General features: G+C 35.0%; 1 protein-coding gene across 8 annotated transcripts; it reads left to right on the forward strand.

Moving 5' to 3' along the window:
• Positions 1 to 1,856: 1,856 nt before the first annotated feature.
• dtnbp1a (dystrobrevin binding protein 1a) lies at positions 1,857 to 24,402 on the forward strand. Of its 8 annotated transcripts, none has more exons than XM_067408774.1 (10): positions 1,857 to 2,267; positions 2,912 to 2,965; positions 4,332 to 4,382; positions 4,551 to 4,611; positions 4,693 to 4,825; positions 7,560 to 7,692; positions 8,734 to 8,756; positions 18,732 to 18,887; positions 19,501 to 19,644; positions 22,975 to 24,402. In XM_067408774.1, exons 1-10 carry the CDS (start codon positions 2,212 to 2,214, stop codon positions 23,265 to 23,267), a joined length of 1,104 nt encoding a protein of 367 aa, XP_067264875.1. In that variant the 5' UTR covers positions 1,857 to 2,211; the 3' UTR covers positions 23,268 to 24,402. The 8 variants fall into 8 exon arrangements, with proteins under 8 accessions (XP_067264875.1, XP_067264884.1, XP_067264892.1 ...); XM_067408783.1 differs by having other exon boundaries at positions 22,978 to 24,402; XM_067408791.1 differs by having other exon boundaries at positions 4,335 to 4,382.
• Positions 24,403 to 24,502: the final 100 nt, after the last annotated feature.

Below are 24,502 nucleotides of genomic sequence, written 5' to 3' on the forward strand. Positions count from 1 at the left end.
TATGTATAGAATTATATGTATTTATATTAATGTAAGATTAAAAGACATTTATTTTTAAATTTATTGTGCAGCTTTATAATGGGGCAACAAGATACGACAGAAAAAAATATGCTATTAATAATCTTTCAGTGTGCAAAACCATAATAATATGAAACGCTTCAAAACAGCAGTAAAAACCGCTTGAAACAATGTCGAGTCAGAGCGCGCAGTTTCGCTGAGCATTATAAATGTTTGGCACAAAGAGAATCCCTGTGTACATCTGCATCTAAGTCATGACATCGTTTACAAACAGCATTAAACTCCAGCAAGATCAAGTTAGTTTATGCCAATCCACAGCCCTTTATCTAGGCTACATATCAAGTATTATAATCGGAATAGTTTTACCGTGCTGACTGTCTTTACTGAACGCGACGCTGTTTGAGTGCTGAACAGAGAATGATTGACAGCTGCAGCGGAGGGAAGAAGAGTTTCCGTGAACTTAAAAGTTAACGATGTACATATTCTTCTGTCCCTCACATGAAGCTATGGAATGGCTTCAGATGACTTTGAATATAGTGCACGAAAACTTAATTGGGGCTAGTCTATTTCTTTAGCTCCATTACTCCCACTTTTGCCGTATAAAATACCTGCTCATTAGAACTTTCACTGAGCTATTTTTAGAGTGTGCACGCAACGTTCTTGGAGGCGAACGCGCGCATCGACACAGACAGGCTCTGTGTTCTGCTCCTCCATGACGGCGTTCGGTTAAAAAAATCATAAATTAATTTGAAAGTGGGGGGGACACAAACGGGATTTTGAAAAGCGGGGGGGACATGTCCCCCCTGTCCCCAGTGGAAATTACGCCCTTGGTTTTATTTATTTAGCGCCTTTCAAGAACCTAAGGACGCTTTACATGAAGTAGCTAGATAACGTGAATACATATACTTGTATACAGTCAGTATACAACACGTGATCGACCAAATGCCTGAATTGCAAGCGATTTATGACTTTTTTGGGTAGACCATAAAACAAGGAGTTGCAATAATCAAGACGTGAAGTTATAAAAGCATGAACAACAGTTTAAATTTTGTGAGGGTCTTAAATGGACAATGTTGCGAAGATGGAAGAAACAGGACCTGACAAGCTGATTGATATGGGGTTCAAAACATAGTAGAATCAAACAACACACCGAGGTTTCGTATAGTGGAAGAGGGTTACATTGACCGTAATTGAATGTAATCAAATCAAAATTAAACTGAACTGAGCTGAATGACACTCTCTTCACAGTTAGGCAGTTGTGGCCTAATGGTTAGAGCCGGACTTGTAACCTAAAGGTCGTGGATTCGAGTTACCTGCAGGAAATGTAGGTGGGGGGAGTGAATGAACAGCGCTCTCCTCCACTCTCATTACCCACAACTGAGGCGCCCTTGAGCAAGGTACCTAACCCCGAATCGCTCCCCGGGTGCTGCAGCAAAATTGGCTGCTCTGTGTGTGTGTGCCCTTGGATGGGTAAAATACAGAACACATATTCTGAGTGTGTAGCTGGCTACACGTAACATCACTTTCACTCTCTGTAGAGCATTCATTTTTCAACATCAACACTATTATTTTGTTTATTACTGTGAAGCCACTTTAAACTAGGCCCTGTCTATATTGTATAAAGCGCTATGTAAATAAATGTGATTTGACTTTACTTTTTATCTGACATAATCCATCAAAATTAACACATATACTGTAAATTCTAATGGGAACTGGTGATTTGTTTTCTGAATCGGTTCATTGAAATGAACCGCACGAATGAACCGATTCGCAAAAAATGAATCAGAATTGCTGAACAACCCTTCCTTCGGTCACTTTCACTCTCAGTTAGGGGGCGTGTGTCTAACTAACGTTAGTACAGGAAGGACTCACATTAGTACAGCTATCTGACAGACGACGCTGAATCACATTTTCAAACTTTGGTTAAAAATTGAATGTTATGTTACTAATACAGTGATCCAGATCCATTGTTGAGTATTGAGGAGGTAACGTTAAACATTGTCTGGATGAATAAGCCAGCTACTGTAGTCCTGCAGACATTGTCCGACGGAGCAAAGCCCACAACGGGACAATAGGATATTGCCCTCTGAGAAAGGATGACTGAAGCCCTCGTGAAATATTGTAAGCACACACATATCTAACCTAAATGTCATCCATCAAGCCTGTGTAGAGGAATCAAAGCAGCGCAAGGACATGTTTGAGAATTTCAAAGAGAGACTGCAAACGGTGCAGCAGGACTTCACATCAGGGTATGTATGCGCTGCTTGGCTGCTTTCGTACTCTCCAGAGTCGTAATAATGCGTTGACATAGCAAAATTAGATGACCTTTAGAACCTGAACACGTTTTACACATTATTGACCCAACTTCTGCTTTAGCTTCCTCACGAGAGTATCCACTGTTCGGCAGAGCCGAGAAGTGGATGCTAGCTAATTAGCCTGCTAATCATCTCACTTTACAGATAAGAGTGTAGTTTGTTTTTTGTCTTAATGTTCACAAAACAAAGGCTGATGGGTATTAAAAGAAAGAAAATGTATTTAATAATGTATATTTGTAGGAAGAGGGACACGAGATGTTCAGTGCTGTCAAGTTAGCCGAATGCTAACAACCGCAATCTGGAATTGTACTAATAACTTCCAGCTGACTGTCATGTGATGGGCGAGACAACATTACTACGTTTTACTCATAGACTGTAAAAAAAATAGGTTTTACTACACTTTCTCATATAAAACATGTTTAAGAAAATTTAAATATTTCCAAGTGACACTGGGTGCATGTTTTCAATAACGGTAACAAACCAAAACATAGAAATGTATCCAAACAATAAAATATTGTAGTTTTGTAACTAGGCGTATTATTAGGATTTTTACAGTGTCATATTTCAAAACTTCTCAGAATCAAGACCCTGAGTGACAAATCCAAGGAGGTGAAAGTAAAGAAAAAACAAAGGTAATGTGCTCTCTTTTTTTTATACACAATCACGCACACACAGATTTATTTTTATATCATTTTGTTGACTCTTCACAAGCGTAATGGTTTTATACTGGCTTATGATATTTTCTGTCCTCTAACCCTAACCCTAAAAATACTCGCAGAATACTTTATGCAACTTTTAACTTTTTTTTTTTTTTAATTGAAACATCATTTAGTATGATTTATAAGCTGTTTTCCTCATGGGACCTGACCAAATGTTCCCACAATGTCAAAAAAAAAAGTTTACTGTTTTTGTGGGTACATTTGGACCTCATTGTAGGTTAAACATGTGCGTGTGTTTGCATGTATGTATGTACACTACCGTTCAAAAGTTTGGGATCAGTAAGATTTTTAATGTCTTTAAAAGAAGTTTCGTCTGCTCACCAAGGCTGCATTTATTTAATTAAAAATACAGTAAAATCAGTAATATTGTGAAATATTATTACATATTATTTCTATTTGAAAACATTTGAAAATGTAATTTATTCTTGTGTTGGCAAAGCTGAATTTTCAGCATCATTACTCCAGTCTTCTGTGTCACATGATCCTTCAGAATTTGCTGCTCAAGAATATTTATTGTGTACAGATGTACAAAATATTTGTGTACATTTTTTTTTTTCAGGATTCTTTGATGAATAGAAAGTTCAAAAGAACAGCATTTATTTGAAATATAATCTTTTGTTACATTTTAAATGTCTTTACTGTCACTTTTGATTTAATGCATCCTTGCTGAAAAAAAAAAAAAAATTTCTTTAAATTCTTCTCAAAAAAATAAAAATAAAAATTCTTACTGACCCCAAACCTTTGAATGGTAGTGTATAATGTTACAAAAGCTTTGTATTTTAGATAAATGCTGTTCTTTTGAACTTTCTATTCATCAAGGAATCCTGAAAAAAAAGTATACAACTGTTTTTAACATTGATAATAATAATAAATGTTGCTTGAGCAGCAAATCATCATATTAAAATGATTTCTGAAGGATCATGTGACACTGAAGACTGGAGAAGTTATGCTGAAAATTCAGCTTTTCCAACACAGAAATAAATTACTTTTTCTATTATATTCCAATAGAAAACAGTTATTTTAAATTGTAATAATATTTCACAAAATTACTGTTTATACTGTATTTTTAATTAAATAAATGCAATCTTGGTGAGCAGACGAAACTTCATTTAAAAATATTAAAAATCTTACCGATCCCAAACTTTTGAACGGTAGTGTGTGTGTGTGTATATATATATATATATATATATATATATATATATATATATATATATATATATATATATATATATATATATATATATATAATATTATAAAATTATGTCATATATTCTCCCAGAAGAGATGAGCACCTTCCTGAATACTCTGCTGGAGTCGAGTTACTCAGTCGGCAAGTTACTTTTCTTCTTTATTATACACAAACATATCAGAAATGTCAATGATGTGAAGTTGTCAGCAATAGAATCCAAGTAAATATTTTGATAAATATCTAAAATCGATGAATGTAGTAATAACTGTGTTTTTTTTAAAAATGTATGGGATTTTTTTTCTTCACCAGATATGAAGACACTTGGGTCTCCCTTCATAAACGGGCTAAAGAGTGTGCTAAGACTGGAGAAGTAAGTTCACACATTTTACTCTGTTCAGTTGACTCATTTGTGGTGCTATAACCATGGTAACTAAACCCTTTGGTCTGTCAGATGGTGGACGGGGAGATTGTGATGCTGTGTGCACACTGGGAGAAGAGACGAGGAGCAGTGCTGGAGCTGCAGGAACAACTGCAGCAGATCCCTGCTTTCCTCTCGGACCTGGAGACTATCACCTCACGTATTGGTGAGACTTTCACAAACAGTCATCACACATAAGAATCTAAATCAATGATAAATCAGAGTTATTCATACTATTTATGATATTGTCAGAGAAGGAGGTTATTAATATTACATTAGTTTTAAATGTCATTTCAGTTAAAATCTTCCTCTCTGACATAGTTCTCACAACTCATTTGTACTTCCATATATTGAAACTTCATCCCAAGCTGGCACAATGTGTCTCGACTTACCAAACTTGCACATGAGCTGCTGTGAAGGGGAGAATCATCAGTCAATAATGATTTAAATTTCCATTTGTTCCTTATACAAAGCTATCTTGAAATAAAGTGCAAGTAATATGGACTACTTTTATGATACCTTTGAAACCAGTGCTTATTATACATCTCATGTGGCCTTAAATGAGCTTTTACTGTGATAGTAGAGAAATAAGATCACCTTGACCGCCTTTGCATAGCGTTTGTCTGCACACAATGCTTCACACTCTGTGTGTAACTGTGGTACATGGTGGTAATGAGAGTGAATCCTGTGGAGCTCCATCTGCTGATGTCAGTTGCTGTTGTTCATGCCGTAACATTGCACCTATTGGCTTCAGGCATTAGTCCTCAGACTTGGCTCCCTTACAAAGTGTATTTGCAGACTGACTACACAATAGCCAATCTAAAGATGTTCAGTTGATATAAGCTGTTTTTGTAGTGTTTTCTTTTGTAGTGTTTTGGACAAAAGGATTTTTTGTTTAATATGCATCTGTAGTTATTGTAGATCAATTAGTAAGTGTGTTATAAGCAGTTACATGCAGTCTATTTGTTTATCTGAGTATCAGGTTATGTGCTTCAGATGATTTACACTACCATTAAAAAACATTTAGGGTCGGTAAGGATTTTTGTTTTTCAAAGAAGTCTCTTATTCTCTTATTTGATCCAAAAATGCAGTATAAACCACAATATTTGGAAATATTATTGCATTTTAAAATAACTTTTTATTAATATAGTTTACTAACATAATCCTTCAGAAATCATTCTAATTTGCTAATTTGATGCTCAAATAACATTTCTTATTATCTCAATTGAAAATGGTTGTGCATTTTTTCTGGATTCTTTGAAAGAACAGCATTTATATGAAATAGAAATCATTTGTAACATTTTAAATGGGTCAATGAAGTGACATTTTTTTTTTTTTTTTCCAAAGGCCTTAATGATAATAAAAACAAAGACATGACATCTAAATTATGTAAGGTAGCACAACTGGATCTCTTTTATTGAATCCAAAAGGTTTTAATTATATTTTGCTACATAGAAAGGTATTTTAAAGATTTTGAAGTGTCAAAAGGTCATTTGGTTTAACCGTCCAAAGGCCAAAACAGCCATTTCATTTGAGATTAAAATATATTAAAATGTAATAAATGTATATAATTTTTATTCTGGCATGATTTTATAACATCATATATCAACATGGAAAATGGCATTAAAATTATGTGTAGAAGTTGTGCTTTGTTATGAGAAAGAATGTCCTGGAAATAATGAACTTCATTGATGTCATTTGGAGTAACCAATATAAAGGGACCATTTTAGATCAAGTCATGCGGTCAGTATCATGTGATAGGATGTGACATCATTCAGACAAATGCAAAGGACCACATGGTTGTGAAGCAAAGCAACTAACTCTCTCTTAACTATATGAAATATTCATGTTTTCACTTGCTCATAGGCATGTAATCTATAAAACATGGAAAATGTTGTAATATTTATAAAAATTTTACTAAATATAAAATGTTTGATTGACGTTTTGCTAGGTAGCTAGATATCAGCCTGTTAGCATTTTTTTAAAATATTGTCATTCAGTATAAGCAAAAGTGTCATTCGATAAAAACAAAATTTTGGTTAAACCGAATGACTTTTTTGGTGACAAATTTTGTCCATCTTGTAATAAATGACAAAAGCAGTGTTAATTGATTATAAAAACCATATAATCTTATTGTCAACACTCAATAAAAGTTCAAAATTAATTACATCTCCATTATGTTTTTTCTTTTACACTTTTAAAAACCTTATTCGTCAATGACCCAAATGTCTATAATGTCACTTTTGATCATTTTAATACATCCTTGCTTATTAAAAGTATTAATTTGTTTTAAAAAGTACTGTATTGTATGTTTAACTGAAAAGATTCAGGAAATGCAAGCAGTGAACTTCCAAGTGTAAATGGAATTTCCATACTTGTTAAATTGGTTTGTGGTTTTATTAAAACGCATGAAGTGGCCAACAGGCCAAGTGTAAATACCTTCCCCTCCATTATATTTCTAAAGTAAGTAGATAAGAAATAAGGCATATCACATTCCCTCTGAGATTCCAGAGAGAACTGCAAATTTTCATGGATTTATAGGCATTTTTTAGTGTTGCCACTTGGTGGTGTTATGTAGCTATATGAAGACTTGCCTTTGTGCAACTCACACAGACAGCAAACAATTTGTCTATATTTCGATTATCATTCACTGTTTAGCCATGTGTGCTCATTTTGTAGTCTGTAATGTAATGCATGTACAGAAACAGAAATGCTTTTCTTAAAGGAAACGACAATACGTCAGCATACCTTGCATTCTAAATCAGAACTGTAGAATGTCTTAGCTAGTAACACATTAATTCAATTTGATGCATACATTCATACGGGCTTTGGCATTTTTTACTATACATATTATTTGCTTTAACATGTTATAAACCTCTTGTCTTCCATGTTTTGCACAGCTCACATGGAGGCTGATTTTGAAGAGATGGAGAGTCGTCTGATATATCTCGAGGATTTGTGCGCTCAGTGTGATCATCAGCGCTACAAGCACTTTCAGATCCTGCAGCTGGAAAACTACAAGAAGAAGAAAAGGTAAAAGCAGTGTTTATTTGCTCTTAAATAAATGCCCCAGACAGTTTAATGTGTCCATTATGTCTTTTAGCCAGTATTTTTCCTTTCTACTGTCTTTTGTCCCAGTGGCAGATTTATAACCAGCCCTATATGTCCCAAGAAACCATTTGTGCAAGGCTTCTGTAGGAAAGAGAGAATGGCATTTAGGTGGTAATAGTTACCAGTGCATAAATGCATGGTTATCATAGCATCAAACACCCGAATCATCACAGGCATTTCCCCTTGAGCACTTGCTCATTCAGAGATGACTCTTTAGAATGCATGCTGTGATTAGGACACGCACTGTGTGCTGCATTTCATGGTAATTTGATCAGCTCTCAGTCACAACTACAAAACACGAGGGATCTGTCCATCAATGGTTTTCCACTTTAACTTAATGAAGGAAGAGAACATAGCTTGTCATTTTGACAATATTTTGCACCCTGGCAATGTTGAGAACATATTAGAGCATCTGTATTGAATCAGAGTTTGTGAAACAAGCAATGCAACACCTGCTGTTGAGAATTTTACAGTAAAACTGTGCACAGTGTGTTTTGCAGATTTCACAGAAGCATTGAATAACCACACACAGAAATAAGCTTCAAGGAAAACACCTGAATGTCTTTGTACTGTATGAAAGGCACAACCAACATATAAGCTAAAGGAAAGCATGAATGTGTGTTGTGTAATCATACAAGCATCTGTGTTTCTTTTGATGCTGCGTGCTCTCGCTGTCTGAGCCTGTAGCTAAATCATACATCTCTGGATTTGCCTAGTGAGTTGGAAAGCAGCTGGGCTCAGTTCTCAGTGCCCTTCTCCTTCTGCATGTGGGTATTCATTAGTACAAACACACAGATGCAAAAGTTGTCAGCGCCAATGAAATGCTGCAGCCTCTTTTTCTCGGGAATCCGTTGCTGTTTTAAATGGGGCTGACTTAATGTGACATCTGGTGAGATCTTGTGCTCTGTCATTGACTATAAATGTATGCATTGTATATGTAACTCTCTTTTATTTGTTTTCTAGGAAAGAGCTTGAGTCTTTCAAAGGTAAGAATGATCTTTTTTTTAAATCCCAAAGAGCACAATCAGCCAAACTCCTCAGTTAATACGTAAATCATGTGTTTACCAATCTTAATAATATATGAAGAGTTTGGTTCCAAAACGCTATAAATCCATTTTGATTAATTTGAGTAAAAAGGTGTTTTCTTTACCAAGAAATTGGCAAAATGAAAACCACTCTTTTCTGTTTCAAACTTTCACATAGCATCTTTTGGTTATAAAAACATTAAAAATTCAAATCTAGATTTTGATTTTCAAAGGTTTATTATAAAAATTTATTATTTTTTCCCCAAAATGCAATAAATGCATGACACGTTTTTTTGTTTTGATTTTTTTTTTTTTTCAAAATGCAATTAATCCATCAATATAAAAGTTATTTTTCATATTGAAAGTAAGTTAATTCACATATATGACAGCCTCTGAACTTTGTCAATACTAATCGTATGTACATGCATTTGACTAAAAATACATTCATTCGTCGCTCCCAAAATGAATTCAACGAGTCATCTTGTTAATCTTATAAATGAATTATGTCTCTGTTTGTCATTACCGATCAAGGCGTATCTGGCGTCACCGCATGGTTAAAATAAACAGTTCAGTTTATGGGAGCGTGATAGAAGTTTGATGCTGTCGTGAAACAAGCAACAGCCGGCATTTTTCCTCCTCCCGACTCGAGTGCCTCGCCTTCTTAATCTCCTCACGTAAATGATTTCGATGGCTTGCGTTTCTTCCCCACCGCAGAAAGCACCACAGGTTCAGCAATGTTCATCGAAATTATTAATTTTTCTGTTTTTGTTGATCACAAAGTACAAAGTAGATAAAGGATGCGGGGTGTATTCAGAGCGCCGCCATTACTGTTTACAGTGCATGGAATGGTGCGCTGTGATTGGTTGAGCGGATATATCGCGTTCTGCAGAGAAGTGAGACTGGCGTTTGTCGCGTTTTGGAAAGAAAGGGAGAAAACATGACAGAATAACACAACGGATATCGCATTTTGCGCAAAATTAATAAATGACTTTTCAATACCGACCAGATACAATACTGATTTTGGCGGAAACTCAATTTTTTTGAAAATGGCGTTTATCGCGTTTTGGAACCAAACTCTTCATATATATATATATATATATATATATATATATATATATATATATATATATATATATATATATATATATATATATATATATATATATATATATATATATATATATTCATTGTCCTTATCATTGTTACATGGGTCAAATTATTTTAAAAGGAAATAATGCACTTGGACACAAAAATATGCAGCATGTCACTGAGCCATATATTTGTAATTATTAATTTATATTTATATGAAAGTGACATTAAAGATTTTTACATTGTTACAAAAAATATTTAAAATAAATGCTGTTCTTTTAAACTTTCTGTTCATCAAAGAATGTATACCAGAGTAGCAGAGCTGTTGTAAACATTGACAAATCAGCATATCAGAATTGATTTCTGAAGGACCATGTGACATTGAAGAATTGTTAAATTGTAAAATTCAGCATTTCCATCACAGAAATAAAAAAATTAGATTAATACATTTTAAAATATATTAAAACAGAAAGCAGTTGTTTTAAATTGTAATAATTTTTGACAATGTTAGTGTTATTACTGTATTTTTGATCAAATAAATGCAGCCTTGGTGAGCATAAGAGCCTTCTTTCAAAAAAATTCTCACTGAGACCAAGCTTTTGAACTGTACTGTATGTAATTATTTTCTTATAATTATTAAGTAAGTAGTTTTTTAATTATGATTTAAAGGTAGTAACCGAAAAAAGTTCACTGAGTCAATAATGGTTTCACAAGCGCAGGTTTCACAGGGCTGTATAGTTCCCAGTTTATTCTTTTTGTATATTATTTTAGCATTTTTATTTACATTGTGAAGCTCATTTAGTGCTCAACAATGAGAAGAACTGGGTAGTAATTATCCAGGCGACACTAATTAACCTCAGGGAGTTCAAAACTGCTCTAGTGTGAGTGGATGCTGCTGTCTTTATTTGGTCTCATGATGCCATTAATTCCACACTGACCTCCAAGGGAGGCTTCCTGCTCCATCTGTTCATAGTACCTATCGTCCGTCCGGTGAAAATGGCATTCACTTTCATCATCGCAGCTCCTTGATGGATCAGTTAGAGATGTTGTACTAAACAGAAATTGCCTTTAGGGTGATGTGCATCATTGTTCACATATCCGTGTCCTGTATCTAGAGAAAATTGAGGTCATTTGAGCTTAGAAGGTTTTTTTGTAGTTGACGAAAACATAGATGTTAAGAATGTTTAGAAGGGTTTATATATTATTTATATATATATATATATATATATATATATATATATATATATATATATATATATATATATATATATATATATATATATGTGTGTCTTTGTGTACCAAAAGTGGTAAAGACTGTTTATAACACTTCCTTTGGTACGTAGGTGGTGTTGCTTGAGATTGGCTCGTTGTTTGTGTGGGCAGTGTGCTTCAAGACTTCACACCTCATACTTGATTATTTATTTATTTAGGTTTTAAAATGATTTTTTTTTTTTTTTTGTATTAATTCTATTCATTTTCTCGTCTGAACAAGGGAGCAGTGTTTTTGTACAGTGCAGTGTAAAATGCAACATTGATATCTACAGTATAAAAGACTTATTAGATTTATCATTGACTTTTGTGTGTGATGTGCTTCTGTGTCAGACAGTGATTTTGGCACTAACTAATGATTATTCACGCTAATATTGACGTTATTCATGTTCTCTCATTCTCTAATTGTAACATTAATCATAAGTATAGTTGAGTGTTGTATAAAGTTTAAGATTGGCAGATTAGTCCCGCGATGAAGGCAAATATTTCACATGAAATTCAGATTTCTACAGACTCTCACCCCTATAACAGGCTGTGAATGGTACGTTCCCTGCTTTCCTCCTCACTCCAGCTGCATCTGTAGCTCTGTGTCCCTGAGCAGGCAATGTCTCAGCAGTCCTGGCCATAGAGGAGCTGCTTCTGGAATAAAAACGGCTGCAGAATATAAGATGTTCATTTAGCTGTTCTTCAGCTTTAACTGCAGTCTCAGGCTTATCAGTCCTGCTTTCAGCTCATCTGCACTCTTCAAGGAGAAATACAAAATGTCCACGTCGGGAACTCTGGACAGCAGCATGAGAGATTCTTGTAGGTTTCCAGGCACTCTTTTTTTTATTTTTTATTCAATATTGAGTAGATGGTTGTAAGGTTAATTTGATGTGCTGATGTATCGCAGTTTTGGCTGTATGTCAATGTATCTGAATTGGTGGTTTGCAGTCTTTGTTTTGTCATTTTTGGGTTTGGCAGGCTTTAGTAACGGAATTTCAGCACAGATTAGGATGCCTACTGTGGCTTTTGTCTCTGTATGCCTTTTCATTACCAGCCATCATAATTCAAGCCTATGCAGTGCATTGAATTATACTTTTATAAAAGACTTTGTATACATCAAATTGAGAAATGTTGCTGTAAATCTATTTGAAAGACCTTCTTCCCATGGAGTTGTTGTAATTATTAACTTTAAGTTAGGGTTATTATTCCTGCTGTTCTATGTGTTGAGAGCATTGCTGTAACATGACAATGTCTTAAAGAGCCAAAGTACTGGTTGCTTTCAGACCGTTGTGCCAATTGGTTCAATTTTGACCTGTAAATTGGGGTTGAAATTGATGACTCTAGTTGGCTCATGCATTACAATCTCATAAAGTCATCTCAGAGATTCAGCGTTCACTAGAGAGTATTGTCATCAGCAGCTGGAAAGAGGGATATATTATATTATATTATATTATATTATATTATATTATATTATATTATATTATATTATATTATATTATATTATATTATATTATATTATATTATATTATTTCAGGATGAGTGCTTAAATTATATCAAGATATCAACAAGTAGACAAGATGTACATTTTCTGTTAATAACCATCAGGAACAAGTCATATTTACTCATGATACAGGATAGGAGACACAAGGATTACACACACAAATATTTACTATCAGGAGAAAACCATTATATATGTTCATGTCTGTAAAACGTTTTATTTGATTGTAATATTTCTAGTTCTCTGAGAAAATTGTTCTGTTGATGCCCTGTTTATGGTCTTGAAAAGTAATACATTTAGTTTAAATAGGGAAAATGGGTCTTAAATATCTTTATTTTGTATTTTAATTATTAAAAACTATGGTTTTTGCTATAAAAGTAGCCAAAGACCTTAATATGGTGCTAACAATAAACAAATTATATTATATTATATTATATTATATTATATTATATTATATTATATTATATTATATTATATTATATTATATTATATTATATTATATTATATTAAAAATTGTGCGTAATTGTGTCCTTATAATTTCTTCTGTCATTAGTTTATTCCCATGTAGGGTGTGTATTTATTTGTTATATTTTCTGTTTTGTATTATTTAGGCTGTTTTACCCAATTAATTTTATTCATCAAATATCATTACTATTTTGTATGTGATGGCACATTTTCTGTAAACGTACTGTTTTTTTTTTTTTTTTGGCAAAAACATAGCATGTCGAGGTGGTTGTGTGGTGTCTGGTCCAGGAGAGACTGCTGAAACTGCAGATGTGCTGTGCAAATTTGCGGCTGTGAAGAATACACATCTTTGAACCTATAAGAACTGATAAACTTGCTACATGCAAATAGAGATGCTTTCATCCCCACATATAAGTATTTCATCAGTATTTTATGATGTGTGCGAGTTGTATGTTTTCTAACATAAGGTTGCTAGAACATTTAGGTTTGAAAAAGGGTTGCACTTTATTTTAAGGTGTCTTTTTTACAGTGTAATTATACATTTACATACTGAGTAATATCAATTAACAACATGTACTTACTATAGGGTAGGGTTAGGAATAGGGGTTGGTTTAGGGTTAGTTGCTTATAATTCAACAATATTTTTGAATTACAAGCAACTAACCCTGCATAATTTACTGTTATTACTACAGTAAGTACATGTAACGTGTAACAAGGACACTGTAAAATAAAGTTTTACCAGCAAAGGTTCTACTGACACAAACCAGAGACTATTTATAGCTCATTGTCCATCCTAATTGACTGTGGTTGGGCAGATGAGTGATCTTGAACCATCCATGTGTTGAATGAACTGTCAGTCCCATAGACAGTGTTCATACATTCGTCTCTCTCTTTCCTCTTCCTGTTGCTGGATTCTGGGGTTCTGTTCTGTGTGCGGAGGCAGGTCAGCTCATTAGAATGAGTCATTAACCTGTCTGGCCCATGGGCTGAACCTGCATTACCATCCGCTGCCAGATGCTCCACTGATTAGCTTCAAGATGCCCCATCTCTAATATGTATTTCTTTTGCTGCATTTTCATAATAGAAGATTGATAGAGTTTTTATGAACATTGTCATCTGTGTAATCTGGCCATATTCACAGTGAACAGACCATGAAACTGTGTTGTCGAAGCCGTAGCTGTGGTTCTGTGAATTGGCCCTCACGAACGGTCTTAAATGTGAAACGGAAGTTGCGATTTATTTTTTCTTCACTATTGTGATGTATAGCCAAGTGAAACAGCTTTTTGAACAATAAAAATGTAGGGCGGGACTTGATTTGTCCATGGGGAATTGATTTGATTGTTGTTTTGCTATTAGTCAATCTCATGTGAGTGACAGGTTGTCCCGCCCTCACACCAGTAAATAAATCATCAGAGATGTCATTGCAAGAAGAAAGGCAAGTTATTTTGGTTAAATATTATGAGGGCACATGAATTAAAAAAAAAGTGCATGGATAAATCATTTATAATAAATACTGCAATATTCCATAAAAAAGTAAGATTTGTCCATTTTGATTTCATGGTGACTTAAACATGTTTCCCTCATTTCTGAGGAATGTGTGTGGAGGATGTGACAAGTGTGATCAGAGAGCCTCGGGCTCATCCTGTGCCGTCATCTATCATTAGCTGTCACACGCACATAACGGAAAATGTGACGAAAGGCACAGCTTATCTCTGCAGATTTAGTTCATTCATTCTGTATCCATGATTTAGTTCCCGTGGACATGGAATCTTTCAAGGGAGAAAGCTATCCGTTAGCATTGCCATTCATCTTAATGGCACCTGCTCAGATGGTGTAGGACCCCCCCCCCAGAGTATTGCAGCTCATGGGCGCTCCGTTCTGCTGTCAGTGTTTTTTTTTTTTTTTTTTTTTTTTTTTGAGCTAGTCACCTGAACCTCAAATGCATTAAGTAGAAAAAAGTAACTATATTCATGGGGTATTAAGAATGAACCCAATCCCTTCACTCGCAGCTCTCCTGATCTGTGACATCAATGGCGGCAGATAAGGAAAAATATAAATCCATTTCATACCTTGAGAGCCTTCCAAATAATTTAACTAATTTGGCATCTACTGTAATTTATAAATAAACATTAAAAATATTTATGTTTGTGAAGTTCTTATCAGTCAGAATATGCTGCAGCTTTGAATGGCTGTTAAAGGAGAAAAATGCTTTTCGCAGCCAGATGGCATCTACCAGCAGGAGCTAACAGGTCAAACCTTGACCCTTGGTCAGTGCCATGCTTATATGTGGCTGTGTCATTCATCATGTTTGTGAAATTTAAAAAGAGAATAATAAAGAAATGACATTGCAGTTCTTCATCATCATAAAAGTTAATTATTTGCATACGTTTAAACACTTTAAACTTCTAATAAATGCTTTTCTGAGCACACACATATGCAAAGCATGTGCACAGAAAGCTGTCTGTCAGATGGAGCGTCCTGTGAGTATTACACTGATTTCTCTTACACATTTTATTTCACTTAAATTGTCAAATACACACAAGGTTATGTCAAAAAACACAAAGTTCACAAACACAGTTGGTTATGTCTGTGAACGTAAACAGCAGGGAAAGAAATCAAATGTGTATATTTAGATCTGTGTATTAAAGTGAAAGCATGCAGCAACGTGATATACAGTATGCTACCTACTGCTGTATATGCTGTTAATAACCAAACAAGAAAAGAAAAACAGAAAATCACTCACTAAGAGTACATTTCTTACTTGAATGCAGCTGTTAAATGCTCTGGCAAGGAGATAAACATGGCGGAATGTGAACAGCTCACTCAGGGGAGGAGCCAAGCAAATAGGGCAGATTTGCGTCGCCAGTCATGGGTAAGAGTAGGGGGAAATCTGGAACTGGAGAGACTTTATGATTTGTGGGGCTTATATATATATATATATATATATATATAAAGTCTTATAAAAAGGAATTTTGCATAATAGGTCCCCTTTAAAGCATTAGCCTCCCAGTTAAAAACTAGCTTAAAAACTGTATTCCATTTAAAAAGAGAACAGCCATTAAATACAATTGATGTCGAATTTAGAATTGTCTATTGAAGGCTACATGTTGTAGAGTCAGTATTTGTGTTACACAAATTAAAAGCACTATATATTTGTTATATTTTGCATATTTGTGTTTATTGATACAGTAGAGGAAACTAAAGTGAGAGTAAAGACATTTATAATGTTACAAAAGACTTCTATGTCAAATATGTTCTTTTGAACTTTCTATTCAACAAAGAATCCTGAAAATAAAAAATATTATTTTTCCACAAAAATATTAAGCAGCACAACATTTATAATAATAAATGTTTCTTGAGCAGCAAATCAGCATATTAGAATAATTTCTGAAGGAACATGTGACACTAAAGTAATGCCTTCTGAAATAGAAAACAATATTTAAACAATTGTTTTGCAATATTACTGTTTTTACTGTATTTTTGATCAAATAAATGCAGCCTCGGTGAACATGAGACATCTTAAAATAAAAAATTACTGATAAACTTTTAATGGTAGTGTAAATGAAAGGAAGTGGTTAGAAATATTCCCTTGCATATAGATTTTAGCCTAAAATCTTGATGTAGAACAAGAACTTTTTTTTTAATTATTTGTCATATACCTTCATACCAATATTTATATTTAACATTTAATTAGCATGGAATCAAAGCACAGGGATTTTTTTACTCCTAATACAGGTAGAATTATTATTGTAAAGAGATGGGATAATAATGATTCAGCTGTGAAATATTGATCTGACAAGCGTGAGGGGCTGAAGCAGGTTATTAGCACAGGCGGCATCAGAGGAGTGTGCCAACCAGATATCATTGCTAAATAATGTCATGAAAATACATGCATACATATTCAGTTAATTTTAAATGTGCTTGCATCATCTTCATTTACATAGCCCACTTTTGCAAGGCTAATATTGTGCTGATATGGGCAACAATGGTTTCCTAATGAACATGTTAGATTCAGCCCAGCACTTTTAACATTGCTCAAGCAGCATCTGTTGAAAAAGAATATGTGACAGGACTGTGGTTAACACCACATCCTAATAACAGAGGTGCACTTCACAGCTTTGTCAATGGACTCCTTTTCCTCACAATACACAGGATGACTGTAGACAAAGTCTGCTCTATATTTGCTGTTGCTGTTTGCATATTTGCATGCATTAAACGTTTCTCCAACACAGAGGGCGATTGGTGACCATGTCTTGAAATATTTAGTGTTTAGAGGGTTTTAGGGGAATATTTAGCATATCAAATTTTTGGTAGTCAAATCAACCTTTCATTCTGGAACTTGCATTTAGGCTGTGACACCATATAAGCTTTGACAGGATGTTTATACCGAATCTATTTAAGCATGCATCAAACCCATAAACACCAAAGATGCTGACATTCAAATAGCAAAGGCGGACTTCCTGCTTTTTAGAGAAGAGTATGCACTTCCTGTGAAGAATTTCATTGCACATGTTGTATCATTCACAATGAGCACACCCACTCTCGTGCTTCACACAAAAGAAGCGTTGCTTTCTCTGCCACCTATACTAGAAGAACATCACACGCTGCGGTAAGCTAGCATGCTGAAAACACATTTGTGTAGGATCTTTTTCATTCTTGGGCTGTAGAAAACATGTTTAAAAAATGTACACAATGTTATCTTGAAGTTTAAATCTCAGAGGTTTACGTTGTCAAATTTGCAAATAGTCATGGAAAATGTATATCAGGCAGAGTGGTGGGATTTCAAAAAGTAATGTTTTTATTAAGCAAGGATATATTAAATTGATCAAAAGAGACAGTAAAGACTTAATTGTTACTACAACAACAACAACAATCAATCAATCAATTTCAAATAAATGCTGTCTTTGTGAACTTTATATTCATCAAAGAATCCTGAAAATAGTGTGCCATGGTTTTCAAAAAAATATTAAGCAGCATAACGAATGACTGATAATAATATGAAAACAATTTTGAGCACCAAATCAGCATATTAAAATGATTTCTGAAGGATCATGTGACATGGTAGACTGAAGGAATGGCTGCTCAGGAAATTCAGCTTTGCCATCACAGGAATACATTACATTTCAAAATATATTACAATGCAAAAGAGTTATTTTAAATTGTAATAATATTTCACAAAATTACTGTTTTTACTGAATTTTTGATCAAATAAATGCAGCCTCTGTGAACATATGAGGCATCTTTCTTTTGAACAATAGTTTTCAGAATGTTGATAACATTTTGAGAATTGTGAAAAATATATCACAGATCAGATACTTATAGTAGAAGATTGTTATACTTTATCCACAATGATGGATTAACTGTGTGGCATCAATAGGCAGTGGCCATTCAGATTGTAAATGTGTTCCTACTAAACTTGTTGATATAAACACGAACTGCTGTTGTATGTCATTTTAATCTATATGAAGTGAAAATAAGTGTCTTGCTTTATGCAAGTCTTGTATGTTTCTACATTGATTCTCTGAAAGATTATCCACTTCCCTTTCCAGTTCAGTTTGTACTTCCATCCCCCAACTCTCTCTTCTCTCTGTCATTTTGTAACCTACTTGGTGTTTTATGTCTCTCTTTAGCGGAGCTCGATGCAGAACATGCCCAGAAAGTGCTGGAGATGGAGCATGCGCAGCAGGTCAAGCTAAAGGAGCGGCAGAAGTACTTTGAAGAGGCATTTCAGCAAGACATGGAGCAGTACCTCTCCACAGGATACCTCCAGATCACGGATAGGAGAGGTCAGTGTTTTAAGGTCCACTTCTGCACATACTTGTTCAAATGCCTGAAATTGATTTGTAATCCTTTCAACAACCCTACTATTACTATTCGTATTTATTCTCGTCATGTAGTGCAATGTGTGTTTAGTGACTAATGGCAGATGTAAGACAGTGAGCAATGTTTTAGCAGTCAAAATGTTCTCTTTTTCATAGTAACCTGCAGAAAATAGTTTGAATCACAGCCACTCTATATGATGTGCTGCTCACGGCTCTGTCCTTCCCTTTATGAATATTTAAACGTACTGTTACTGTGTTAAATGGGAGGTTAAAGAGCTTATGCAAGGATGTTGATGGTAAACTGATGGTCTTCTCTTTCCTCTGTCCTACCTTAATGCTGCCCTGATGTGTGAGGTATGCTTTCCCATGCATCCCCCATTCTTCAGGACATCTTCTTTGTCCTAGCCTCTTCTGTCCATGTGTCAATTCATCAATCGTATTGTGTTGTGAAATTTGCTTGTATATTCCTCAACTAAATCTGCTGTTCTGTGGTTTTTGAAGCATCAGCTGTGTGGTGTTCGGGTTTACGAAGTGAAAGAAGTAATTGTGGTTTGGTTTCTTTCATCTTCTGGGGCAGATCCAATAGGCAGCATGTCCTCAATGGAGGTGAATGTTGATCTGTTGGAACAAATGGATCTCACAGATGTGTCCGACCATGAGGCTCTCGACGTCTTCCTCAGCTCCGTGGGTGAAGAGAGCGGCGCTCTGTCTCCTGACACAGGTCGGTTATGCTTTTAATGTAACCTGATTCTATTTCTTTATTTCTGCATTTATTTTAGTGCGTATGCACCTTGCACTTTTAAAACAATGAACTACTGTGAGGAAATCAGAATCAGTACTATTGGCCAAGTGTGCTCGCTCACACAAGGAGTATGTTGTGGCATTGGAAATTTCAATATCAGTCTTAAAAATGTTGAAACCGGTGTTGTTTCGTAACACACTTTTGTGTCTAGATAAGGCCAACACATTTGGTGTCATCTTTAACTCAACCAATGTGTTATTCTCTTAACACAGAAATTGTGTTGAAATCCACACTAATGTGATGTAATTATATACTTTTATATTTACACAATTTGTCAAATGTTATTTTTGATCCATTTAAACAAAACTTGCAATAAAAGCACAACAAATTCGCATGGACAGTACTGTGGAAAGGCCACCATTAGATGTTGTTTTAACAATGGTATACTGACCATATATAATTATCTCATTATTAGAATATAACCAGAAAACACAGGAAATTTGTATGCAATATTAAAAAACAGGAAAAATAGGAATTAAAAAAAAAAGCTTTTATAGGCTAAAGTGGCAAGTATTTAGTGACCTCCCCTTACACTTGAGCAATAGCAGGAACCTGGCTCTCTTAAACCTAAATATAATGGAAATGTTCAAAATCTGAGTTTCTTCTTTGAGAAACTGGAAGAAGTCCAGGAGGTCACATACTAAATACTGATTTTTGCTTAAAGGGATAGTTCACCCAAAAATGAAAATTTGATGTTTATCTGCTTACCCCCAGTGCATCCAAGATGTAGGTGGCATTTTTTCTTCAGTCGATCACAAATGATGATTTTTAACTGCAACCGCTGCCGTCTGTCATTCAAATAATGGCGGTTGATGGGAACTTCATCTATAAGAGTGAATAAACCTTGCTTAGACAAATCCAAATGAAACCCTGCGGCTCGTGACGACACATTAATGTCCTAAGACACGAAACGATCAGTTTGTGAGAGAAACCGAAAAGTATTTATATAATTTTATTACCTCTAATACACCACTATGTCCAACTCCGTTCATGACTCCTTTAGTGATGTTTGATCGCGCTCTGTCAACGGCAGTGATGTCTGACACTCATTGAAGTATATGCGCGAGACATCACTGCCGTTGACAGAGCGCGATCAGACATCACTAAAGGAGTCCTGAACGGAGTTGGACATAGTGGTGTATTAGAGGTAAAAAATTATATAAATACTGTTCGGTTTCTCGCACAAACCGATCGTTTTGTGTCTTAGGACATTAATGTGTCGTCATGAGCCGCAGGGTTTCATTTGGATTTGTCTAAGCAAGGTTTATTCACTCTTATAGATGAAGTTCCCATCAACCGCCATTATTTGAATGACAGACGGCAGCGGTTGCAGTTAAAAGTCATCATTTGTGATCGACTGAAGAAAAAATGTCACCTACATCTTGGATGCACTGGGGCTAAGCAGATAAACATCAAATTTTCATTCTTGGGTGAACTATCCCTTTAAAGAAGTTTTTTTTTTCATTTTGTGTACATATTTCCTGTATTTTCTGTTTGTATCTTAATAAAGAGACAAAAAATAAATATGGATGTCATTAAAACATTGCTAAAACAACAATATTTTTGCACAGTACTGTTGAAATAGAATTGATTAAATCTGCACTTGTTAACTTTCAAAAATAGTCAAAATTCAAAAAAGTCAACAATCAGAATATAGTAATAATAATAATAATAAAAAAGTGTTCCTGAAGCAGTTAATCGTTTGTACTTTGAATAAAAAAGGGTATTTGACAGCATCTTAAACATTAATAATTTTTAATTACATATTTGTTTGAGCGCATAGCAAGTCATGGTAAGGGTCGGTGAGATGAGGCTTCTTCCATTCAAAGCTTCTAGAGTGCAAATAAAGACACATTTATACACATATACACTAATATAGCAAGCTAATTTTAACTAAGAAGCCAAGAAAAACTTAAGCGTCAGAGAATATGTGGCATCGTGAGCTCAATTCATTTGTGAGAGAGATGATGCAGCACCGTGAAATTCCCTCATGTGAGTCACAGCATGGCTACAGCATGTCATTGATTAATTAGAAGTGATTTTTTTTTTAAAGGTGCCGAACGTTTTTTTTTTTTTTTTACAAGATTTAATATAAGTCTAAGGTGTCTCCTGAATGTGTCTGTGAAGTTTCAGCTCAAAATACCCCATAGATTTTTTTTTTATTAATTTTTTTAACTGCCTATTTTGAGGCATAATTAGAAATGCGCCGATTCATGCTGCGGCCCCTTTAAATCTGGTGCTTCCCGCTGATGGAGCTCACGCTTGCCTTAACCTGCATTAACAAAGTTCACACAGCTAATATAACCCAAAAATGGATCTTTACAAAGTGTTCGTCATGCATGCTGCATGCATGCATTGATTCCTGTGAGTATAGTATTTATTTGGATGTTTACATTTGATTCTGAATGAGTTTGAGGTTATATGCTCCGTGGTAAACGGCTAATGCACTGTTGGAGAGATTTATAAAGAATGAAGTTGTTTATGAATTATACAGACTGCAAGTGTTTAAAAATGAAAATAGTGACGGCTCTAGTCTCCATGAATACAGTAAGAAACGATGGTAACTTTAACCACATTTAACAGTACATTAGCAACATGCTAACAAAACATTTAGACAGTTTACAAATATCATGTTATCATGGGTCATGTCAGTTATTATCGCTCTATCTGCCATTTTTCGCTATTGTCCTTGCTTGCTTACCTAGTCTGATGATTCAGCGGTGGTGCTCCAGACGTTAATATTGGCTTGTGTAATGCTTTCAACATAGGCTGGCATATGCAAATATTGGGTTATACATATTAATGATCCCGACTGTTACGTAACAGTCGGTGTTATGTTGAGATTCGCCTGTTCTTCGGAGGTCTTTTAAACAAATGAGATTTACATAAGAAGGAGGAAACAATGGAGTTTGAGACTCACTGTATGTCATTTCCATGTACTGAACTCTTGTTATTCATCTATGCCTAGATAAATTAAATTTTTAATTCTAGGGCACCTTTAAGAAAAAAATCTTTGCATTTACCTTATTTAAAGCCAAAATACTGAAGATATTCCCTGTAGGTCAGAGCAGGAAATGCAAAAAGAAAGTGCCAATTTTGTCTAAAGTGCTGGAATGACTGTGAACACATTAGACTCAAACTGTGTCTCTCATGGCATGGAGGTAGTCAGGGTCGTGACTGCACTTTAGGGCTAATTAATATTCTCAAATAGATGGTGTGACATATTTTAACCTTGTTCTATCTGTTCAGCAGGTGGCCCAGCTCTGGAACCTGGCTCATCCCCATCAGACATCAGCCTGAAGGTGCCCTCACAGACAGATCACCGGCAGACCGTCTCCTCCATCTCTTCCTCCTGCACCGACACCATCAGCGGCGTGACCGAGGGTCCAGACGAAGAGGATGGCAGCGAGGAAAGCTGCAGCGGAGACTCTCCTCTAGTCCAGTCAGATGAAGAGGAGGTACATGCTGACACAGCCCTCATGGGCCTCCCAGAAACAGAGCCGCTCAAAAGCTCAGACGACAGCGACACACAGGCCCCCTAGTGGCCACGCAAGGGGAAACGCACTCGTTCAAGTTGGTTTCTGGAGATGAAAACCTGTTTTAAATCAGTGCCCAGACAGAAGGAGTGCTGAAGTCCAGCCAGACGTTTCTTCATGGCTTAATGCGACACTTTGAGATGAAGATTTTGGAGCCTTGTAGAACGCTGTTTGTGCTCAGCCTTGAGAGCAGCTCTTTCAGACTGTTAGCACTGTGATTTTTGTTTTTCCCAATAAATCAACACAATGTATGATACAATTCTTCGTATTACCTGCTGCATCAGAATTATATAGAAAATAATAAACATTTTACAGTGTTCCCGCTAATATCACTGATGTATGTTGCATGAATTTGTAATGCAGAGCTCATTTTTGAGTCAATTGAAAGACTCTGAAATAAAATATACCTTGAAATAAGGCCTCATGGACAGTCTCAGTAAAGGAATATTTCAAATCAGAGTGATCTAAAGAAAATATCTTCCACCAAAGATTTCACAGAGTCGCTGGTATAAAAATAGCTGGGAACATTTGGACCATCTGTGGTTACAGAATTTCCAGGCTCCCTGTACAGCAAGCTGCTGCTCTGAAACCCTGTTACCTCTGGGAAAAAATACTGAATTATCATGGTACCTGATTGGTTTTAATAAGAAATGTCTCCAAGAACTAGGGATGTTTTGCCGTTATTCGTGATGTACACTACCATTCAAATGTTTGGGGTCGGTATGATTTTTGTAATGCTTATGCATATAATATTGTTATATTTTTACAATTTAAAATAACTGTTTTCTAGTTTAATACGATTCAAAATGTAATTTATTCCTGTGATGGCAAAGCTGAATTTTCAGCAGCCATTGGTCAAGTCTTTAGTGTCACACGATACTTCAGAAATCATTCTAATATGCTGATTGGTGCTCAACAAATATTTCCTATTATCAATGTTGAAAGCTTAATATTTTTGTGGCAACCATGATACTTTTTTGTCATGTTTATTTGCTGAATAGAAAGTTCAAAAGAACAGCATTTATGTACATTTTTGGTAACAATGAACATTAGAACATTAGTTCTAAATACATATTTAAATATACAACACTGCACATTTGATAACATTAGTCAGCATGATGAACTACCAATAAAAAAAACAAGCGTTCATCTGAAGCATTTCTTAATTTTCATTTCAACATATACTAATGCAAAAATCAAAAGATATGTGTTAATGTTATTTAATGACCTGCGCTAACATG

Source organism: Chanodichthys erythropterus, chromosome 2 (assembly GCF_024489055.1).
Source record: "Chanodichthys erythropterus isolate Z2021 chromosome 2, ASM2448905v1, whole genome shotgun sequence".
Taxonomy (NCBI): Eukaryota; Metazoa; Chordata; class Actinopteri; order Cypriniformes; family Xenocyprididae; genus Chanodichthys; species Chanodichthys erythropterus.

Bases quoted from the DNA above. Each gene is read 5' to 3' on its own strand.
- dtnbp1a (XM_067408774.1), top strand. From the start codon at position 2,212: ATGTTTGAGAATTTCAAAGAGAGACTGCAAACGGTGCAGCAGGACTTC. The intron at 4,383-4,550 runs GCAAGTTACTTT...TTTCTTCACCAG, and splicing joins GGAGTCGAGTTACTCAGTCG to ATATGAAGACACTTGGGTCT. The intron at 4,612-4,692 runs GTAAGTTCACAC...TTGGTCTGTCAG, and splicing joins AGTGTGCTAAGACTGGAGAA to ATGGTGGACGGGGAGATTGT.